Below are 19,018 nucleotides of genomic sequence, written 5' to 3' on the forward strand. Positions count from 1 at the left end.
TTTGCCATGATTCCCTGCACTCCTGGAATCTGGATACTCTACAGTACCGTCGCCACGGCTGTTGTCCGCATTTTCAAAACACATCCCCTTGAGCTTGAGGAAAAGGGGGAAAAAAATCACACAGAGCCAAGTCAAGACAGTAGGTAGCTAAAACGGTTTATCAAAGCCAGGAAGTGTCAGATGCTCAGTGCATTGTGGAGCAGCCGTGAGATGCCCCACCACAACTCTTGCCTCACTAAACAAAACAATGCAGGATCTCTTTGTGGATGTGCTGGCCCCACCACGTTGAAGGAGAAAAGCCACAGTTTGGCTTTGAAATGTTGATTTTGTGTACTTTGTTCTCACTCTGGGCCTCGTTTGAGGCCCAACCACAAACCGAACAATCATGTTAGTTCTGCTGTGCTGACTACTGGATTTACAGTTGGCCTAAGTGTTGACGAAATTGTAAATGTCAATGTGCATTTCAATTACATACTGCAGAGGTGTCCAAACTTTTGCCTCTGTGGGCCACATACAGAAAAAACAAAGGATATAAGGGCCACTTTGAAACTTTTTACTTTAAATTATCAAGCACACCAAAACCAGTCAATCAAGCAATTGCATATTGTTTAAATACTATTGTGTTTTTGTTGTTTTTTTAACCACAGCTTTCTTTTAGGCAAAGAGTTTGGGATTTTACAAGATTTTGGGGTGGTCGAGACCCTGTGTGATATTTTCGTAATTTGGAACTTGACAAAGAGCAGAATGTGGATGAAACCATATTTGCTGGTAACAATTGTATTTATTCACCTCAGTGTTATGAAGAGAAATGCTGTTACTTGTTTAATTGTAAATGGTTGATTTGCATATTTAGAACAGCTCTGCAGTATATAAAAATGAATTTATTAGCAACCAATATCCTTTTTATTATATGCCGTGGGCCGCTTAAAAATGGTTGGCCCCTGGGCCGTAGTTTGGACACGACTGACATACAATAAACCTTCTTAATATAACGAGATTTTGTTATAGTCATGAACACAACACACACACACACAAACAATAATCCCGATTAAATTATCGGTACATCAATCTGCATCATAAGTATCAAGAATTGGGTATTTATTAGTTTTTACAAAAAAAATAGGGAACATCAGCACCATTGAAAAAAAAACCCATTGCATTTCTTATTACAATTTGGTTTTATAAAACTAATGTCTGTCCAATTTAAACCCTTTACATAAGAAATCAATTAAATTATCATGTAAATAATTGAATGTTTCAGTCCAATCATAACAGCCTCAAAATCATTCTTACAGTAGTAGTAGGCTCCCCTTTCCCTGGGAAAAAAAACAACAACAAAAACCAAAACAAACAAAAAAGCTTATAGTTCGATAAATTAGCACCATGTATTCTGGGTAAGCACCAGTACAATAATGTGCACCATTTCACTGCTACAAAGAAAAGCTGGCGGGTCAATTTCAATTTAAGGTCCATCGAACCCTCCTGGGACAGAAAGTGATAGAATGCTATAGACAAACAAAAACATACACATTGCAAAACACCAGCTTGTTAAAAGTTCACCATTCATGAATTCATTATGCCTAAACTGTAGTCTGTTTGTGGAATATAGTTTACATGGACTTTTGTCCCGGGTCTAGTCAAAGCCAGTCACCATCTCTACAGTCAGAAGATCTCAAGTCTTTCTTCTAGGGGGAAGTCAACCTTAAACATTTCTCGACAATAATATGTTCTATGTGACCTCACTAGTGTCTAAACATGACATTCTGATTAATATAACATTTGTGGAATATGAGTTATGAAGCAAAATCAAGCCGTTTTTATCCATCTCGGTTGGCGGTCATTTTGCCACTTGCTGTCTACTGAAGATGACATCACAGTTGCTCAGACAACGACAAATCACAGATCACCTGTTTACTGAAGCTGATCTGTGATTGGTTGTTACCTGAGACTTGAGCAACTGTGGTGTCTTTTTTTACTCGACAGCAAGGTCATTTTAGTTAACTAAAACTAACTAAATAACTACAATTCCAAAAACATTTCCGTTAACGAAATAAAGTAAACACAAAAAATGTATTTTAAAAAACCCTAAAAAAACCTAACTGATAATCCATTTTACATTTACAAAACTAAAACTAACTATATTTATAGAGAAAATGTCCTTAGTTTTTGTCTTTGGTAATTCATTAATAAATACATGAGCCTTTGGAGTTTATTTTAAATGTGATTTAAATATATTTATCTCAATATGAACCGGAATGAGGACGTTTGACAGTGTTGCACAGAAGTGACGTCATGCAATCAATAGGAAAGCACCTTCAGATGACGTCGCTCCCAGGTGCCAATTTTATGTTTTACTTTTGGCTCCAATGGCTTGCCTTGCCTGCTTTTTTATTTAATTCAGCCAAAACGCAATGCTAGGTACTAATAAGGGCGTTGCTTTTTTTCATTTTATCATGGTATTAATTAAATATTGCACACAAGTAATACACAACATTAAAAAAAGAAAAGAAAACTAATACCATAACTAAAACTAAGATAAGCATTTTTTAAATAACTAAAACTAATTTAAAAAAAAAACTAACAGAGCCACCCTGAAACTTAATTAAAACTAACTAAACTTGAAAAAACAAAAGTCAAAACAAAATAAAAACTAACTATAATGAAAATTCCCAAACTATAATAACCCTGCTTGACAGCAAGTGGCAAAATGGCCGCCTTCTGATATTGTAAACAACTGCTGGATTTTGCTGCGTAACTCACATTCCACTAACGCAATATTAACCAGAACACCATATTTAGACTAGTGGGGCTGCATGGAATATATTATTGTCAAGATTTTTGGGGGATGTTGACTTCCCCTTTAAAGCCTTGTTAGGAAGAAAAAAAAAACATATAAATTGATGCAAAATTGACAAATGTCTAACGCAAAACTGCAGATCGGACTGATCTGTAAACAATTAATTTTTTTCTCAGTTTTTTTTTTTTTTCAAATAAATTAGAAAAGCCACAGTTCTCTTTATGTGTTCCGGAGTTCCTGCTGTTGTCAACACTGAGTCCGTCTGGCTGTGTGGTGTGTGTTTGTAGATGAGTGTGGTGGGAGGCACAGGCAGGAAGCGAGGCAGGCACCATTTTGGTGATGGGGTGGGGGGTGGTGATGAGGGGTTTCTTTGGTTTAAAGGAAGCGGACCTGGGTGGTGTTTTAGGGAACTCTGTGTTGTTTTAGGACACCTGGCACTCACTCGAGTCCCCGTGGACCCAGTAGCAGATTTGGGCATATTTGAGAGGCGTTATCCTCACTGCAACGTTGTAATCCTGCTGCAGCCCGTTGCCATTCACATCCACCCACTGATGACCAGAGAAGACCCCGATGATTTTTCTCTTCCACTTCTTCTTGCCCGGCTCTTTGAGGCGGATGTAAACCCCGGAGCCACTGGAGCCTGGCTTGGCGTCGCAGTACTGGTACAACAAATCATTGGACTCCTCAGACACGGAGCAGAACCTGTAGACCAGGTTCCCCGGCCGGTCGTCATCAAAACCGGAGAAGTGGATTCTTCCTGCGGGGAGCTTCTTGACGGAGGGGATAACGCCCAGATCCATGTGCTTCACTTTGGGGGCGCGCTTCAGCTCCAGAATGGCATAGTCATAGTCGGCAGTCAGTCCATCAGACACGCCTTTGAACCAACCCTTCGGAACTTGGGTTTTCTTGACCCTGGTCCACCTAAAAGACGGTTTCTCCACCTCTGCGCTGCGGCGACTCCGGCTCTTTCTTCCCTTTCCTTTACGGCTCCCTCCTTTCTCTTCCACTTGCTTTACTTCTTCTTTCGCACCATCTTCCTTTCTCTTTTTGCCTTTCCCTCGCCCTCCTCTCCCTTTGCCTCCTTTCCCTTTTCTCGATTTCTCCTTTAGAATCCCGACGCGAAGCTTCTGAACGCCGTCCAGATAATCCTTGCCATCGTGGATGCAATGGGCGGCGGTCAAGACATGTTTAGGTGACACCAGAACTCCGGAACATCCCGTGGAGATCTTGACAGTAGTGGAAAAGGGATACTTAGTGGAGAACTGCTTATCGGAAATAGTGAAGCGGGTGTCCGTGCCGTACACTTCTCTTTTGTAACGGGAGCTGGAGGAGGTGTTTCTGGACCCATCTGTCACCTCGTTGAGACCTTGCACGGACACCGAAGTATACGTGCGCGTGCCGTTCTCATACACCGTCTCGTAAGATAGGAGCTGCTCCAGGTCGTCCAGGGAGGGCGAGGGGAGGCCGCGCTGACACTCGATCCCGCACGTTCCGCTGACTTCCGCTTTAGGATGAGCGGAGAAGTTGGGACTGCTCAGAGGCAGAGTGCGCTTCTGCCTTACCACAGGCAAATTCCACTGAGGCCAAGTGTACTCGTCGTCAACCGTTGCAGTCAGCTCGGCGGCGATGGCCGCCACGACCAACGCCGTCACTGGGAGCAGCACACACAAGTGTAGAGGGCCCATTGTGAATTGGGCCTGGCTCTGAAATGAAAACGAAAGCGAAAATGGTTTCAGGGTTGAAAGATTCATCCATATTAGTCATTTGCTATATACAGTAACACCTTGACTCAGGAGTGCCCTGACTTACAAGTTCTTCATGTTACAAAAGGTTGTCAAAATTTGAGTTACAAGCTAAATTGAGATATTTTACCACTCAAGTAAAAAAAGAAAAACGCTAACCCAGGGCTAATGGGTGCTACAGCATTTTATTGTACGTTTTAAAATATATGCATAAATTGTGAGGACAAGCGGTTAAGAAAATGGATGGATGGATGTTTTCTCAGTCCCCCTTTAGCACCAAGGGAGAGAAAAAAATCCTGGAGTCCACAGGAGGGTGCCAGCTGGCTTTGAGTAAGAGATTTTGTCTAATTGCTAGTTCCTACATACATGTGGCACTGAAATGTTATCAAATAAGGAATCATGCAGATTTTGTCTATTCATTGACTTAAAGTAGCACGAAGGAACTTTTCAACCTTAATAAAATATTTTCAGAACTCATTGACATTGACAACCTTTGCCATGGCCTGAGGCGGTCTGTATCATTTTTACAACCTCTTTGAGGAGGATGGTAGGAACATACATTACTTCCCCCTTTCCCCATTCGTTACAAAGACGGAAGTCAATTTGAATGTCAACGCACAATTACTGCTTTCCTGACAGAAGTTGCAAAACAACAGAAAAGTTTTGTCTGAGGAGACAAAAAAGAAAAACGAAAAAGGGAAGCTACCCGGATAAAAGGACAGTCAAGGATCAGCGTTGGCTCGGCTTTCACTCGCTGGCATGAGCTAAAAAACGATGCAATGCGCTTGTCCTCATGGGAAATGTGGTCTTCCTTCAGGCATAACATTACCGCTTTTGTCCATATGGCACCACTATAATCAACATAAACTCAAAGTTCCTTAGCGTTGCTTTGAACTATCAATTTTGATATTTGACACTTATTTTAGTTCTTGATTTTGTTTGAATTTGGGGCAACACTATTTGCTCGTGTCTTCCAGCAAAACTAAACACAATGTAAATATATCAGCCTTATCAGTGCAGCTATCAACAAACCAAACAAAAAAACATTTAGCATATACTACATAGTAAATACTTAAAGGGTTACTTGACTCATTGAGCCATTTTTAGCAGTCAAAAGTTAATATTTTGTCCAGAATTAATTTGATAACTTCATTATTTTTCTTGTACAATTAATAACTTTAAAAACTATGTCTTCCACTTGCTGTTGACTGAAGATGACATCACCTGTGTTGAGGAATTAGATAACGACTAATCATGGCTCACCTGTCTTCTGGGTTTGGTCAGCAAACTGAGCCATGATTGGTCGTGACTTGTTACCTATTTCCTCTGCACAGGTGATGTCATCTTCACTCGACAGCAAGTGGAAATAATATTTTTCAAAGGTAGTAATTGTACATGGAAAAATAATTAAGTTATCAAATTCATTCTGGGCAAAATATTTTAGTCAAGTATCCCTTTAAAAAAAAATAGGGACGGGGGGATTCTTTAATACACACTCACAAAAAAAAGCTCACCAAAGACTACACCTAAATTTCCAAAGATATGTCATTCAGTTTTAATTCCTCTTAACGTGGGTGCCTAAGTAGGCTTTCCCATTGTATCTTGGAGCACAGCTCCATCTCAGGCCAGAAGGAGGCAGTGTGTACCAGAGTCCACACACCCGCCAGTTGCAACTATGGCACTGAAGTTCAGCAGCCAGCATTTCTCCAAGCTTTTTTTTTGTAAGTCTGCACTAAATGATTGGTAGCATTATTCATAGTCTACGGATATACTGGCCACTTGCTAAGTTGTTGCATCAGCTCTACGGTTAAGAGATTTATATGGAGTTTGAGTCACAGCTGTGGTTAACATTGAGGTAAGGATGAACCATGATTCTCAGAATGAGCACAAGACAGTGGCTTGGAGGTTTGCCACAATGGTTAACCTTCTCTTTTAGTTATGACCACGTCTGCTTTCCGCAGCACCGATCTTCTCTCGTGTCAATAAATGACAGGACACGTGCATTTATGCCTCTCGGTATGGCATCGATACAACCTGATAACCCGATAAAGAAAAGGCTGTTTTGGATCCATGTTAATGCGATTAACTCCATCCAGCAGAGTCGGAAAATGTCATTTCGTCAGCTCCGCTGTGGTCATGAAGTCACGGAGACAACTTCCAAACACATGAGCAGAAAGTCGTTTGGATGCTGCTGCAGACAGTCTGATATCTGCACTTTCCAGCTGGATGATAAACCTCCGGTGGTGTGCGCTGTGGTCTGGGTTGGGTTGGGCTGGGGAGGGGGGCTGGGCCAAAGATGCATTGCTTTTCAGTTATATGGAAGTGCAGTATTACAATGAGCTGCATGTCAGCATCAGTGGCTCATCGTCATTCATTGATGAGATGCAATGAACCAATAGTGCAGAACTCTCAATTAATCTTTTCCAGAGTTTACCTGCCTTGACTATCATCAAGACTGTGCAATTTTGGACATAGTGGTGCAAAAATAGGTTATACAGCTGAATGTATATACTGTACATTCAGTCGTGTATCAGACCAGTACCACAACAACTCAACAAGTCAGCTTGACTACTTTCACTATTTTGCTTTACATCACTTTGACCCCACTATAGGTAGGCATAGACCAAGTCCAAAATAATGCAGAAAGAAAATACTTTAAAAGCGATAAAAAATAAAATGACTCCAACTTGAAAACTTGGCCGACATGAAGCACAAAGCCCTTTAAAGTAGGAGCCAAGACAACCTGCCAAAAACAAAGAATAAAAAAAGCCCCCGAGAGTTACACAACAGACTAATAATTGAGACTAAAATAACCTTTGGTGTCTGTTCAACTTCACACTCCCTCAGCCAAATTCAGACATCACAAAAAAACATGGGAAAGTCTGCAATAACTCACCAGGGTGGAAAGTGACTGATATACTGCCACCATGGCTCTTAGTCACACAAAGCCCTCACATTCGAGTTCAATCATTTTCCACCCAAGTAAACTGAGCAGCTTTTGTGTGCCCTCTTCATCCGCCTCCTGTGTGGCGCCGTGTACACTTTATGACCGAGAGAGGGCGATATTTTTCCTAGTCTTCTCAAAGAGCGCGTCGACAAGGGTTATTTATCTTGTTCAACTATTTATTGCTGATTATTTGAGCACTTATTTCAGTTTAAAGCATTCAAGATGGCTTCACGTAATCGTTAGCTTCACACAATAGGTAAAGTAAAATCTATTTTTTAAATCTTATATAAGCTAAATAAAAATCTACAAATTCCAGTTTCTTTGCCAGATGTGTGAAAATGCATTGACTGTGCAGCACTGGTTAAACATCATAAGAAATCATGTGTATACAAATTTAACAGTGATGCACTTTTTATGGCTGCAGTATTAAACGCCCCTTTGAAAGGAATCAACTCAAATTTAATGAAAGTATAAATAAAATAATATGTTGATTTAAAAAAAAAAAATCCCACCAAACAAGATAGATTGATTGAATCAACGAGAAATTTTAAATACTAGTCCTACCTGCTTGCATCCGATTAATGGATATGACCAATCCGCAATATCTGGCTTGTTTGTCCTAAAAGATGAACAAAGGACGTCCTTTTTAAAAAAAACTAAACAAACGGTTGTTACTTCATCCCAGATGTCCTTGCATCAGCAGGACGACAGCTCCTCTCTCCTCATTGCTCCTTCGAAGTGGTAGCAGAGAAAGTTGAAAGCACTTGATGCTGAGAAGAGAGGCAGCAAGGGAGGGGAGGGGAGGGGAGGCAATCACAATCTGAAAAAGAGGGTTTTTTTTTCTCTCCTCTCTCCGGTGACAAAGCCTTCTTCTCATGTGGGTGGGGCTACATCCAGCAAGTGGTCCAAGCAAGTCCTGGCCCTGTATTCAGCAGAAGCCACACAGCACCGGAGATGTGATGGTGTGCGGCCTGCACAAAACAGGAGCATAATCAAGCCTCATTCTGTGTGTGGGACACTATAGGAATTAGTTCCACTGGTCTCACAACAATAGCGGGGGGTGCTACGGATCTGAATTCCTACATTCTCAACATCTGCAACACTTTTCCGCCTAAATGAATGTGATACAATTGCGAGGACAGAAACACACTCAGATTCAGACTACAAGGACGCATCAATCCATATTGTTAATAGTCTGCACAAATTATTGATTCAAAAGTACTGAGTAATGATTAGAAACACGCACTTCTCAAAGTAAGAGTGAAGGCGCTTGCTCACTGTTGAAGTTTACTCTAAAGCAGTCATAAAACAAAACAGAATTTAACATTCTATATTTAAACACCAATATAATCAACCAAAACAGAATTTCAAAAGTCAGCTAGCCTAATGCTAACACATTTGTGATGTTACCGATATTAAAAACTTTCAACAACTGGGATTTTAATACACACAATAGGCTGCAACAATTACGTAGACCTTAGAATTTTTGAGAAGTGCGCGTTTTCAAAAATTACTCAGTACTTTTGAATCAATAATTACTACTAACAATATGGATTGATGTGTCCTTGTAGTCTGAATCTGAGTGTGTTCCTGTCCTGCCACTGAACGCATGCGACAGAGGCGGGGATCACCCTGGACTGGTGGACAACCAATCACTGGGGCTCAGAGAGGCAAACAACTGATCACATTCACATTTCCACATATAGATTGTGGACATTTAAGAGTTCTCAGTTAACCTAATGTGTTTTTGGAAAGTGGGAGTAAGCCGGAATACTTGTAAAAAAACAACAACAACAACACACGTGCACAGCAAATACAATTCAATTCAAACCCCAGGGCTGCACTGGCACACAAAAAAAACAAAAAACTGTCATATTGACTTAGACCAGCCCGATGGCAAATCAGAGCTGTTTTGCATACTGCCATTATTGGCCCATAAATTCAAATCATCTCAAAAGCACAATGACACAAAAATCTCTTCATTCTTCACAATCCTAAACACTGATGTTTTACTTCGGTTTGCTTCTGCTTGTATTATCAATGTGGTGCTCAAGGTTCTGGATGTGTGGATTTTATTTCATGAAACACTGCGGTTACTACGATAAGCAATGACTTCTCAGTTATGTTGTTTGATTGCTATGGTGTGAAAATTATGGATATAATTCAATTTGCCTGACATTCTATTCTAAAGGCAGACTCTTAAAAAATGTTGGTCAGACATGACTCCTGACCATTTACGGCTGCCATGTAGCTCTGCGACTGATGTTGATTAGCTCAGTTTGCTGTCTATATTGTAAACTCATTGATGGGCTGCTCCTTTTAAATTTTGGCTGGTCTCTTTGGGTAAAATGGAGGCTAATCATATAATGAAATAGTATCGCATTAGCCCCAACAGACTCCAGATGCCAGACTATGCCAGATGGCCTGTCCGTACTCAGAAATTTGAGGCAGACTTTATCACACCTTTTTCCCCATTCATAACCAATGATAATCAAGTATATATTGCAATATGCTGTATGCATGTTACGCGTGCTATTATTATTATTATTATTATTATTATTATTATTATTATTATTATTATTATTATTATTATTATTATTATTATTACTATTACTATTACTATTATTATTATTATTATTATTATTATTATTATTATTATTATGAACCCTCTCCTGTTGATTACCTCCCCAAGGTGGGGTTATACATGATCAACTGTGTGCCGGCCTGCGAAAAGTCTTTAAGTCAAGGACGCAGCCGTAAACTCTTCAATGTCATTCTGGAAACAACAGCAGAATTGACCGAGTGATAATGAATGGATTGTAATTTCATGTCATGAAATGGCAAATTACAGTCATCAGCTCTTTTTTTCCTCGTGAGAGACAAGGAGTTGGTGTGAGGCATTCAACCTTCCCCCCGCCCATTGGATGCAACTGTGGCCACTATGAAGGAAATATGTATGTACCCACAATTTATTTATATAACTCTAAATTATGTGCTGATGTGTGTGGGAATGGGAACAGGTGCACCTTAATGGTTTGGGGTGTTTCCCAAATTTGTCGTGGGAGTTCAGCTGGAAAAAGTATTTTGTGGGATTTTACCAGATGAGGCACATATTGTGCTGTACACTATATGCTTTTGTCTCTCTTTAGATCCACAATCACCGTTTTGATTTGGTATATGCAATATTAACTGTTTCAGTTGGAAAAACAGAACAAAATGGTTGGATGAAAATACATGTTGTGATACATCTGGCATGAGACAAAATTAGGCCCCTGTGATGTAATTTGCATTAGAAAGTGACCTATATAGAATCCCTTACTTGGCTCCGTCCTTCCCAGCCATCTGTTTATAATATTCCACCACTGATGATAGTGTGAGTGCTTCCGTGCGTGTGCAAATGCTTGGAAAAGGAAGTCAGCGGTAAGAAAGACTTGGGTGGCCATGCACACCTGATGCAGCTTGTTAAAATTCATGATGCAGATCATCATACGCGAGGGTGATGATGACCACACGTGTGGGTGTGCACATCAACTACACTGCACAATCCTATACATTCTGAGTCTCCCTGAACATTATTCTTCAACTTTCTATTTCATACATTTTAAGAAAATTTCTGATTACCCTTTGGAAACTTGCTGCATGGTTTAATGTCAAGGCAGTGCCATTTATAGTGAGCATATAAAACTTAAGTGTCCATTGTAACAACACTGGAAGAAGTTTTGAAAGTTTTACAACTCAACAACATCCTTGTCAAAATAGTGAAGCCACAATGAGACTCAAGAGACTAAATGAATATAATCATCTTAAGAATAAAATAAGGGGTTTAAAGAGTTTTATCAGGCGTCTCAATTTTGCAGCCTGGGGGCCATTTGGTCTCTTGCAATCAAACTTCCACATACAAGGTAATGTCATTTTCAATTCTGAATTGTCATCAAAACTTATTTTACATCAAAACATCCCTGCAGAGTACGGTTATGTTGGCAACATGACTAAACAATTTGTTGCAGTTGCTGGAAAAGCACATAATCAGATTAAAGGCAATTTATTAAAAAACTTGATTCTGTTGTAGGACATGGGAGAGAAAGTCCGGCTATTGATTTTTTGAGCCATCACTTTAATAAACAAAGGGCAAAGTTAGTTTGAGAGTGGACTATAGACTGTTCATCTTAATATTTTTTAAGAACAATGTTAGCCATAGAGTTAGGTCATTTACATACATTTTAGAAATGTAGGTAAATTAGTTATTGTTGAAGTAATGTAAATGTCAACGATTAACATTTCTCTCAAAGAACAAATCACTTTGTGGCCTTTTCTACAGGTATGGTTATTTTCGTGGCATCGGCACATCACAAACTATTAAAGAATTGGAGGCATTTCCCAGCATGCTTTGTTGCAGTTACAATTAACACTCGTGGATGAGGTTCATATAATGTTTTCGTGTAAGATCTGCCTTTTCAAACAGATTGAAAATGTTTTCAATGTGTTGACATGAAACTCCCATGGATTGTCAAATCACAAAACAAGCTAAAGCAAAAGGTGATGTTGTGGTGCGCCATGTTTGCTACATCTAACGAGGCCTCAGGTTAGCATGATGAGAAGGTGCCAAACTGAGAGGTCCCTGATGAATAAAGTGTAAAAAAAAAAAATATATAATACTGTTCTTTTCTCTCCATTATTACCATGTGAAAGTTCAAGCATCCATGAATACCAACAGGAGAATATCGCAAAGAATCATGCTACATTTTTTTGGCACACTAGCCACATGCGTAGCTGTGAAGCTAATTCTACAGCAAGAAGGGAGAGAAACAGAACAAGAGGGAGTCAAGTCTCTGCTTGCAGCTTTTGGTTTTGAGAAAAGCAGTGAGTGATATTTTAGGTTGAGAGGTTGGGCCTGTCTACTGAGGATAGAGAGTCTTTTGTGCCCCGTGTCACACCCTCATGGGAAGTGCTCCCTGGTGTGGTCGATACATAATTTAGTAGAGATCTAGTAAACTGTGGGAATTGTTATATGTTTTATTAACACTACTTTTAAATGGGGGCAATTTTTTTTTCATTAAAACTTTATCATTGAAAACCCAAGTGACCCTTTTCTGTACATAGCGGATACATTAAAGGCTATCTACTCCATTGCACAGACCTCTCATAAAATCACTCAGAAGGCTGCAGTGGACTTACAGTTCACTTCCACTGCTTTGTTCTAAACAGACCACCATTGATATGACCTAACAAACATACACGCACACACCCACAATATTCAAATTAATTGATTAATTATTCACTAACTTCTTTTAATAATGTATTTGATCTTCTACTGTACTTGATCTGGAAGATATTTCCTGTCTGTTTTCCATGCTCACCTGATGGTATTGTTTCAGTATCCCATAGGTCTTTGCATGTTACGAGCCAAGCCTCGCTCCATTGAAGCACGGCCTGATGGGATATGCTGTTTTTGGCTTACCCTCTAGCTTTTTATGATAAACACCTAGTTTATTGACCCAGTGAGTCTGTCTATTGAGTTATCTACTGTAAATGTGAAGATTTAAATGTTTATATCAAGTCTAGAGTTACATTGCTAACATACTGATGTCGAGCAGCTTTTTTGTTGCCATGCTTTTGTCTTAACCAAGTCATGAAGTGCTTCACGGTGTGCCTGAGTGTTACCAAAATACTGGTGCTGATAAGTAAAATAAAGGCAGAAGTTCAACAATTCTCAGTTATAACAAGTTAAACATTTATATACAGTATAAATCTCTAACATCAGTCCAGGTGTTTATTTCATAGTTTGAAATTTACGTCAGAAATGGGGAGTTGCTGAGGTACTGCAGCTGCAAACTCGACATTGTTCATTCAATCGTGAATGAACAATGTCGAGTTACAGTACTTCAAGGGATTAATGCAAATTAACTTGCTGCAAAAAACATGCTCTGGTGAACACATCAGCCAAATAATACATGTTGACAAACGACAGTAAAGCAAAAAGAGTGTCTTCACGATTTACTTCACAGATTAAACTAATTTGAGAACGAGGGCAGCATAAAAAATGACCACTGAGTCAAAGTTGTGACTATGGAGTATAATACTGCAACATACCAAGGTAAGACACTAAAACAGAGGACTGACAGCTTGTGTTTATTTTTGTCACATCTAACTGTGTATGTATCTCCAAAAATTACAATGAAGCGCAGTTTGACAAACAAAATCGACTGATTTAGATCCAGAATCAGAAAAACGTTCACAGCTTTCATTGTATGGTAAAATTTTTTTGCATACATACACCATAAATCACCCATTGTAAATCTAAACAATAGTTTAGACAATTAAATAGCAGAGACAATTAAAAATGGTCTAAATATGATACATTAGGGTTGTAAATAAGTGAGACATTTATTATTATACTTTTTGTTTCTATGAACATGGAGCTAAATTGTACAGGCAAGAGGCAGCTCTGCTTCAGCAAGGACCCACAATCCCAAAATCATTTCACTTGAGGAAGTAGCAGCTCAACCACTAAACAACAACAACTTCAATGAGCAAGCAAATAAGTGCTGCTCAGTAGAAGCTAATGCTATTAGCTAGTGCTAATCTGTGCATCCAACAAAACTCCATCCCCTTCTACTTCTCTTTTAGCTGTGGCACAATAACAGTGGCATTGCAGCTGACAAAGATGCTAACTTTTGATAATACACGCTAATATGTGTCTTGAGTAGATGTTGTGGGAATACTTTGACAGCACGCAGATTGTTACCTTTAACTTTAAACTAGATCAGCATGTGCACTTGCATAAGGCTGAGTTTATGTGTGCATGTGTTTACACTGACTTCCCATGTTTTCTTTTTCTGTTGCAGTAAAAACATGAAAATAGCACTTCACATCACACTGCTTCCTGCCATCTGAAGTATTCACCAAAGATTCCTTTTACATTGAGAATAAACCAGCAAGTCAGCAGTCTACCTGTTTGCGCTTGTCACGCTCCAGATATTATCTGTGGATGTGGGGTTTCTCCTCATGACTGATGAGCTTGTCATTTGCTTCTGAAACCCTCAAAGTATATTACGGCTTAGAGGAACACTCTTTAAAATGCTACTTCAGACTACATGTGGAGCTTGTTCGCGGACTAATTCTTGCTGTCATGCAGTGGGCACACAGTACCCATAGCTCTGTGTATCCCATACTGAAGCTCTGTGCGTGACCGATCAAACAATGATCTAAACATGAACTGAGAAGTGAGGCCTGGAAGAAGGAGAAGCTAATCAAATGTCATGAGACATACAGTCTATATTCAGTTAATAATAAAATGAATATGCAATGAACAATTATTTAATTATTTATTTTATTAAATACAACAAATAAATTAACCCGTTATTCAATTAACGCAATAAACATTATAAGAACAATTTTAAAACAATAGCACTCAACTGAATAACACAGCAAGCATTTTTGGGGCAGCTGCTTCTGCATAACAAAGACACATTTTATCAAAGAGTTCTTGCCTCAGCCTAAATCACAGATCTGCAGCGGAGACAAGACAACTGTTGAGACAGGCAAAATGTGACATGTATCACTGACGGTTTATAGTGAGGATTTGGAAAGATGAGGTGTTTTCAATTCCTGTTACCCTGCCAGAACTTGAGATGAGAGAGGATGAAGGTGCAGAATGATCAAGGTATTTGTTGAGATGGTTAACGATGCAAGCGAAGAAGAATTCCCGCTTCAGATCCAGTATGTTGGTGTTGGTTCACAGACCTTTTGAGTTGGCTTCAAAATATTCGTTCAGAGTCACTGGAATGATTGCAGTTAGGGGGCTAACACGAGGGGACAGACAAATAGTGTGCAAATATTGTATGTTAGCAAAATCATGTGTGGATTGGTATTATACAATAGAAACAAAACCGGGAAAATGACGGAGTGCAGGTGCGGATTTCAATGCATGAATTGACATAACATTGAGGTAGGTGCGTCCAAACTATGGTCCATAGGCCACATGTGGCTCACCTCAATTTCATCTCAGTTTTTAACTGCCTGTAGTATTATTCTGTGGTCGTAAAATTATTTTTAAGATGTTAATAATAGTAATTCGTTGGAGGAATTGATTTCTCCAAACGATTCAGAGGAATTGTCCCACGTTGTCATATTTCTGAATGAAATACTCAATGATATCAACCACACACATCGACGGAGCTCAGAATCTGTCTAAATGCGCCACCAAAAAAGCCCCCACCTCTGACACAATTTAGACCTCTTTTTAGCTGGTCTAAGTTGTAGTCTACTTTCTGTCACCAAATTGTCTGGTGTGCCGGCGGTGTGTAATAGAAAATGCCCTCCATCTGCCGGAACGCCCAGTGAGGCGCAACACAGTCTGCCAAACAGAGATGCGAAATAGCAAAGTACAAATACTTCATTACTGTACTTGAGTAGTTTTTTTCAGTACTTTTCAGAGCCTGTCCGTTTCTCCTTTACTTGAGTAATAATTTGAGTAACTACCAAAGTAGTTTTTTTACACAAGTAATTGTACTTTTTACTCAAGTAGAGAATGTCAGTACTTTTCACAGCTCTGCTGCCAAATGAGCAAATACGGTAAACTATACTTGCCCCTTGACTAAAATGAAAACGTGCCCGTTTTACGTGAAGCGCACGTGCGCCTGTCTGCCAAAATAGGGCCCCATCATGTGAATGACTACTGTGGTGACTTTGGACAGGGGCAGTTTCTGCTTTTTCTTCTTCTTAGAAAATGTTTGTCATAAAATTTGTCTTATTTTTACAGTGATCCATACCTATACTGATAACCTAGTTGGAATAGTATGGGTATTTTTCTTTTTCTTTTTGTAAACCCTTGTATAAAATTTTGACTCAATGTGCTGGATATAAATAACCCAGCGTTGTCTCGGTCCCTTTTGGACCCAGTCCTAGTGGTTTAGAAAATGATTGATTGATTTTAATGCATCAAAATGATGTCAGAGTACTGTAGAAAAATCCTTGTGTTTCCTCCAGTAAAGAGGGGAGATTAAGGCATCAAACCAGTTGTAAAGTGTGTTTATGAAATCTTTTTGACCCCAAAGCAGGGGTGTCTAAACTTTCCCCCGAGGGCTGCATATCACAAAATTGAAGGATGCGCGACCCACTTTGGCGTTCTTCATCTTTAGTTTATTATCCGGCACTAATGTTCCTTTAAATGTTTCACTTTTTCTCTGTACAAATCGAGACCCACAAACTGTTTTCCAGTTCTGTTTTGCAAAAGTCCTGCCCATGACATAGCGATTTCAACCTGTCATCATTCTGTGTGACACACCTTGATTTGTGGGCACAATTCATATTAAAAGTCCCCTCAATCATACTCATATTTTTCAGCATAAATGGAACAGACAGACAAGGCAAGACCTCTCCTACAGAAAAGATAGAATATTTAACCATTTTTTGCATTGCATACCATTCTCAATGTATATGATAATAATAACAACAACAATAGTGATTATGCAGCATTTCATCAAACAATACTTCAAAGGGTCTGAGCTGAAGGTGGGAATCAAAGCAGCAGCTTGCCATGGTAACTGCTAAGTTTTGACTTGCTTATGAAGATGCATTAAGTCATGCCTCATGTGTTTTTTGGTAACACGGGCCATAAATCCTCACTCCTCCCAACTGATTGATGGAATGTGGGCAATGCCAAACAGCAACACAGTAAAATGTCATGAGTGCTAAGATTTGTTAACTTCCTCGATGTATTTATGACTACATATCAGTGAAAAATCAACAACAAAAACAATGCTGCATGTGAGCAAGCAATTTAATGACAATGTTTCAAATGCTTGTGCGGCACCCTGAAGGACGTCCATTTTTTCTTATATTCTTTTTGTGCAAGATTCGTTGACTGATTGAATTTAGTTGTGTCAATTGTGCGCAGGCTTGGCACAAAGTTTTAAGGTTGTATGGCTGCTCTTCGGACATGTTCAGGTTTTCCTTTAATGAGCCTGACCTATTCTGATCAAGCTCCTTCTCACACTACACATGTCAACTCAGCTTTCTCTAATAATGCAAGACAGGAAAGCTGCAGCTTAAACTTCTCTATTTTTCCACCTTGCCAAATATCCGTGGGCTCAAACAGTGGGACATTATGACCAGACATCAATGAAAGAGCTCATTGATTTGGGTGGTTGGGGGAAGGTCCCGTAAGGACCTTGAGGAACGCAAGAAAGAAAGTGTGACTTGCAGTATCCCTTTGCCTACATAACAGACATCCAACCTTTCCTCTGCTGGTAGACTACTGCTGGTTCGCAGCACGCTCTGGTCAAGGTCCAAATGACAACAGCTATGGCTTAATAAAAGACAACTGTAGAATGAAATGTGGGTCTAGTCAACATTTACATTTGTATTTTTTTCCGAGTCCCTCTAGGAATCAGCCAATGTTGCGAATGTTGTTCTCGGGCATCCACAAAAAGGTAAAAGATTTTGATGTGTTTATCACATAAACATGTCAGAAATGATTAATTAAAAGGTCAACGAGTTTCCCAGAGGTGAGTACATGCCAAAACAGTTTTAATATAACTCCTCTTATTGCCCTGTACTTTAACCTTTATTCCCTCTCACCTTTTGATTCATTTCTGCACAGTCATCAATGTCCCCAACAGAGCTTTGAATTCTACAAGCAACTCTCTTTTTGAATGGAAGTACACCACTAATTTGCAAACTATATGATGTTTATATATACTGATTTTATTTGTGATTATGTCTCAAAAGCAACCAGAACAGAACCATTATGTTCATAGCATTCAATTATATTTGTGTCTTACAAGCATTCCATTTGTACTTTGTTAAACAATTATAATTTATAATGAATCCATTCATGCTTATTTTGTAACATCATTTCAAACGGTTAAAAAATGAAAACAAGGTCTCATATAATTATTTTTTTCACGTCATTTCATTGCTTGGAAAAAAAATTAAACATTATACCTAATATTTAGGTGGTCTTTGTGTAAATGCCATGTTGATATATATATATACAGTATATATATATATATATATATATATATTGGATTATTTGCTCACACAGTTGTTGACAATGTGGTGAACACAGCAAGTGACACCGAGACCATGTCGTTGGCCTGCATTGTATGATTTACTTTCTGCACAGGTTGGTAAGTAGGGGAAGAGAAGAAAAAAATCCCTCTCATCTCCACTTCCACCAATAACATCTCTAAATAGTAAAAACATTTATTTTCATATGCCCCGATGAAAATAGACAATTCAGTTACAGTAGTGTGAACCTCGATTGATAGCTCCCCTTTCTGCTTCATGTTGAGGTCAACTTTGTAAAGAATGCTCTTGTTTTGGTTCTGAATGTGAAGCTGAAGGGATTCTGCTGTTTCAGGTCCGCTTAGCAACACTCGGGCATCAATGACACAAACCATCTTTGAGTAGGTAAAGCCAGGCATTCAAAATAAAAGCATGCTAGAGTACAGACTCAAAGATAACAGGATAGAGAATTTGGGAAAAGATCGCTTTGACCTTTCTTTGGACTTCCTACTGTAGCTTTCT

General features: G+C 39.2%; 1 protein-coding gene across 1 annotated transcript; it reads right to left on the reverse strand.

Annotated features, from left to right (window-relative positions):
- Nucleotides 1-142: 142 nt before the first annotated feature.
- On the reverse strand, nucleotides 143-8,247 carry prss35 (serine protease 35). The gene is made up of 2 exons (XM_077575757.1): nucleotides 8,051-8,247; nucleotides 143-4,500 (listed from the first exon to the last, which is right to left on the reverse strand). Exon 2 carries the CDS (start codon nucleotides 4,480-4,482, stop codon nucleotides 3,220-3,222), a length of 1,263 nt encoding a protein of 420 aa, XP_077431883.1. The 5' UTR covers nucleotides 4,483-4,500; nucleotides 8,051-8,247; the 3' UTR covers nucleotides 143-3,219.
- Nucleotides 8,248-19,018: the final 10,771 nt, after the last annotated feature.

Source organism: Vanacampus margaritifer, chromosome 9 (genome assembly GCF_051991255.1).
Source record: "Vanacampus margaritifer isolate UIUO_Vmar chromosome 9, RoL_Vmar_1.0, whole genome shotgun sequence".
Taxonomy (NCBI): Eukaryota; Metazoa; Chordata; class Actinopteri; order Syngnathiformes; family Syngnathidae; genus Vanacampus; species Vanacampus margaritifer.